General features: G+C 35.6%; 1 protein-coding gene across 1 annotated transcript in view; it reads right to left on the bottom strand.

The window, feature by feature from the left end:
* The window catches only part of LOC133661307 (transcription factor ETV6-like), a gene marked incomplete at its 3' end in the record, with an annotated part of 109,593 nt that extends 105,279 nt beyond the window's left edge, over window positions 1–4,314 (bottom strand). Inside the window, exon 1 of the mRNA XM_062064436.1 lies at window positions 4,053–4,314. Coding sequence (XP_061920420.1) covers window positions 4,053–4,082 — 30 coding nt within the window. The remainder of the gene's footprint in view (window positions 1–4,052) is intronic.
* Window positions 4,315–4,550: the final 236 nt, after the last annotated feature.

The following is a 4,550-nucleotide window of genomic DNA, read 5'->3' as shown; positions in this document are numbered from 1 at the left end:
TGACACATAGAATAGATCTGCTATCCCCGTTTAAATAAAAAAAAATCATTTCAGTAGGCCTTTCAACAATTACTGCATAATTCATTCCCGTAGTTAAATAAGAATAACAGGGCAAATACATGTTACACAGCCGTTATTTCCTGGCACTAAACCTGCACAAAATAGTTCTTCGCAGGTTTCTCTGTTTACATTGTCACACTTAAACATTTCAACTAAACATAGTTACATTTCTTTAAATAGGTCATACAAAAATATCAATAATTACCGATATCGACCGATATATTAGTAACATTTAAGCAATTACCGCATTATTCATGTCCGTAGTTAAATAAGAATAACAGGGCAAATACATGTTACACAGCCGTTATTTCCTGGCACTAAACCTGCACAAAATAGTTCTTCGCAGGTTTCTCTGTTTACATTGTCACACTTTGCACTAATTTCGTACACTTTATGAAGCATTTCTTACATTATTATCAATATTGACCGATATACTAATAATATTTAAACAATTACTACATAACAAAAATTCATGTCCATAGTTAAATAATAATAACAGGGCAAATACATGTTACACAGCCGTTATTTCCTGGCACTAAACCTGCACAAAATACTTATTTTCAGGTTTCCCTGTTTACATTGTCACACTTCCATCCATCCATCCATCCATCCATTTTCTACCGCTTGTCCCTCACTTAAACATTTCAAAGAAACATATTTACATTTCTTTCAATAGGTCATTAAAAAAAATATCAATAATTATCGATATCGACCCATATATTAGTAATATTTCAACAATTACTGCATAATTCATTCCCGTAGTTAAATAAGAATAACAGGGCAGATACATGTTACACAGCCGTTATTTCCTGGCACTAAACCTGCACAAAATACCGGTAGTTCTTCTCAGGTTTCTCTGTTTACATTGTCACACTTAAACATTTCAACTAAACATATTTACATTTATTTCGATAGGTCATACAAAAATATCAATAATGATCGATATCGACCGATATATTAATAATATTTAAAATAATTACTGTGTAATTCATTTCCATAGTTAAATAAGAATAACAGGGCAAATACATGTTACACAGCCGTTATTTCCTGGCACTAAACCTGCACAAAATAGTTCTTCTCAGGTTTCTCTGTTTACATTGTCACACTTAAACATTTCAAAGAAACATATTTACATTTCTTTCGATAGGTCATACAAAAATATTAGGGATGTCCGATAATGGCTTTTTGCTGATATCCGATATTCCGATATTGTCCAACTCTTTAATTACCAATACTGATATCAACCGATACCGATATCAACCGATATATACAGTTGTGGAATTAACACATTATTATGCCTAATTTGGACAACCATGTATGGTGAAGATAAGGTACTTTTAAAAATAAAATAAAAAAATAAGATAACTAAATTAAAAACATTTTCTTGAAAAAAAAAGAAAGTAAAACAATTTAAAAACAGTTACATAGAAACTAGTAATGAATGAAAATGAGTAAAATTAACTGTTAAAGGTTAGTACTATTAGTGGAGCAGCAGCACGCACAATCATGTGTGCTTACGGACTGTATCCCTTGCAGACTGTATTGATATATATTGATATATAATGTAGGAACCAGAATATTGATAACAGAAAGAAATGGGGGGGAGGGAGGTTTTTTGGGTTGGTGCACTAATTGTAAGTGTATTTTGTGTTTTTTATGTTGATTTAATAAAAAAAAACAAAAAAAAACAACAACAAAAAACGATATAGATAATACAAAAACCGATACCGATCATTTCCGATATTACATTTTAACGCATTTATCGGCCGATAATATCGGCAGGCCGATATTATCGGACATCCCTAAAAAATATCAATAATGATCGATATCGACCGATATATTAGTAATGTTTAAAACATTACTGCATAATTCATTCCCGTAGTTAAATAAGAATAACATGGCAAATACATGTTACACAGCCGTTATTTCCTGGCACTAAACCTGCACAAAATAGTTCTTCTCAGGTTTCTCTGTTTACATTGTCACACTTAAACATTTCAACTAAACATAGTTACATTTCTTTAAGTAGGTCATACAAAAGTATCAATAATTACCGATATCGAGCGATATATTAGTAACATTTAAGCAATTACCGCATGATTCATTTCCGTAGTTAAATAAGAATAACAGGGCAAATACATGTTACACAGCCGTTATTTCCTGGCACTAAACCTGCACAAAATAGTTCTTCTCAGGTTTCTCTGTTTACATTGTCACACTTTGCACTATTTTCTTACACTTTATGAAGCAATTCTTACATAATCCTCAATATCGACCGATATATTAATAATATTTAAACAATTACTGCATAACAAAAATTAATGTCCATAGTTAAATAAGAATAACAGGGCAAATACATGTTACACAGCCGTTATTTCCTGGCACTAAACCTGCACAAAATAGTTCTTCGCAGGTTTCTCTGTCTACATTGTCACACTTAAACATTTCAACTAAACATAGTTACATTTCTTTCGATAGGTCATACAAAAATATTAGGGATGTCCGATAATGGCTTTTTGCCGATATCCGATATTCCGATATTGTCCAACTCTTTAATTACCGATACCGATATCAACCGATATATGCAGTCGTGGAATTAACACATTATTATGCCTAATTTGGACAACCAGGTATGGTGAAGATAAGGTACTTTTTTAAAAAATAAAATAAGATAACTAAATTAAAAAGAAAGTAAAACAATATAAAAACAGTTACATAGAAACTAGTAATGAATGAAAATGAGTAAAATTAACTGTTAAAGGTTAGTACTATTAGTGGAGCAGCAGCACGCACAATCATGTGTGCTTATGGACTGTATCCCTTGCAGACTGTATTGATATATATTGATATATAATGTAGGAACCAGAATATTGATAACAGAAAGAAATGGGGGGAGGGAGTTTTTTTGGGTTGGTGCACTAATTGTAAGTGTATTTTGTGTTTTTTATGTTGATTTAATAAAAAAATAAAAAAAATAAAAAACGATACAGATAATACAAAAACCGATACCGATAATTTCCAATATTACATTTTAACGCATTTATCGGCCGATAATATCGGCAGGCCGATATTATCGGACATCCCTAAAAAATATCAATAATGATCGATATCGACCGATATATTAGTAATATTTAAAAAATTACTGCATAATTCATTCCCGTAGTTAAATAAGAATAACAGGGCAAATACATGTTACACAGCCGTTATTTCCTGGCACTAAACCTGCACAAAATAGTTCTTTGCAGGTTTCTCTGTTTACATTGTCACACTTAAACATTTCAACTAAACATAGTTACATTTCTTTAAGTAGGTCATACAAAAATATCAATAATTACCGATATCGACCGAAATAATAATAATATTTAAAATAATTACTGTGTAATTCATGTCCATAGTTAAATAATAATAACAGGGCAAATACATGTTACACAGCCGTTATTTCCTGGCACTAAACCTGCACAAAATAGTTACTTTCAGGTTTCCCTATTTCCATTGTCACACTTCCATCCATCCATCCATTTCCTACAGCTTGTCCCTCGCTTAAACATTTCAAATGAACATGTTTACATTCATTTCGATGGGACATCAATAATTATCGATCTCGACCGATATCAAACACTTATATCGTGATTTTGCGACTATAAACTTCTTAGTGAGCACTTTTCGGGACATAAGACGTCCTTTGCTCGCCATAACAACGTCACGCTGCGTGTTTTTGCGTGTCAACGTGCACGCACGATCTGGCAGCCTTTTCTCTAGGTGGGCAACACGGCTTTGATGACTTTTTGGGGGGAGAAGCCACGCGTGTTTTGTGGTGGGCAGTCACGACTTCCACGCGTGGGGGTGGTGCAACAGATGAGTAACCGGGGGGCGGCGAGGAAAAAAAACAAAAATAAAATAAAGGGGGGTGGGGGGGGACACAAAAATAAAAGAAGGAGCCTCACGGAAGTAGCGACGCAGGGGGTCTGAACACGTGACGTGCGTGTCGTTACCTTTGTCGCCGCCGTGGAAGATTCCGACATGATCAACTTCAAGTGTCCTTTGTGTGTCGCGTCGTCGCCTCCTTCCTCATGTGTGGCGTCGCGCCATGGCGTGGAAAAGAAAGTTCTTTAGTCTCGGCGCGTGTGTTTTCCCTGGCATGTCGGCGGCGCGCACGTTAATACTGTAAAAAAGCTCTTCCTGGAAGAGCGACGCGCGCGCGCGCGCGCTCTCTCATTGATCCGGACGTGTGTGAAACGGCGAAATGACGTCAGTTCCCAGCACTAACCCCGCCCCCTTTTAAAGGGCAACACACAGCAGGAAACGCGCCCCTCGCTCGCTCTCTCTCTCCCACACACATTCCCAGGACTAAGCCCCGCCCCCTTTTTAAAGGGCAACACACACCAGGAAAGGCGCCCCTCTCTCTCTCCCACACACACACACGTTCTGCATTTATTGCGTGGCTGAAAACCATACAATACAATAAACTATTTATTTACACTAATGGAAGT

The sequence above is a fragment of the Entelurus aequoreus genome, linkage group LG12, assembly GCF_033978785.1.
Source record: "Entelurus aequoreus isolate RoL-2023_Sb linkage group LG12, RoL_Eaeq_v1.1, whole genome shotgun sequence".
Classification (NCBI taxonomy): domain Eukaryota; kingdom Metazoa; phylum Chordata; class Actinopteri; order Syngnathiformes; family Syngnathidae; genus Entelurus; species Entelurus aequoreus.
Note: the sequence above shows the minus strand (reverse complement) of the source record. Positions and strands in the feature narration are given on the sequence as shown.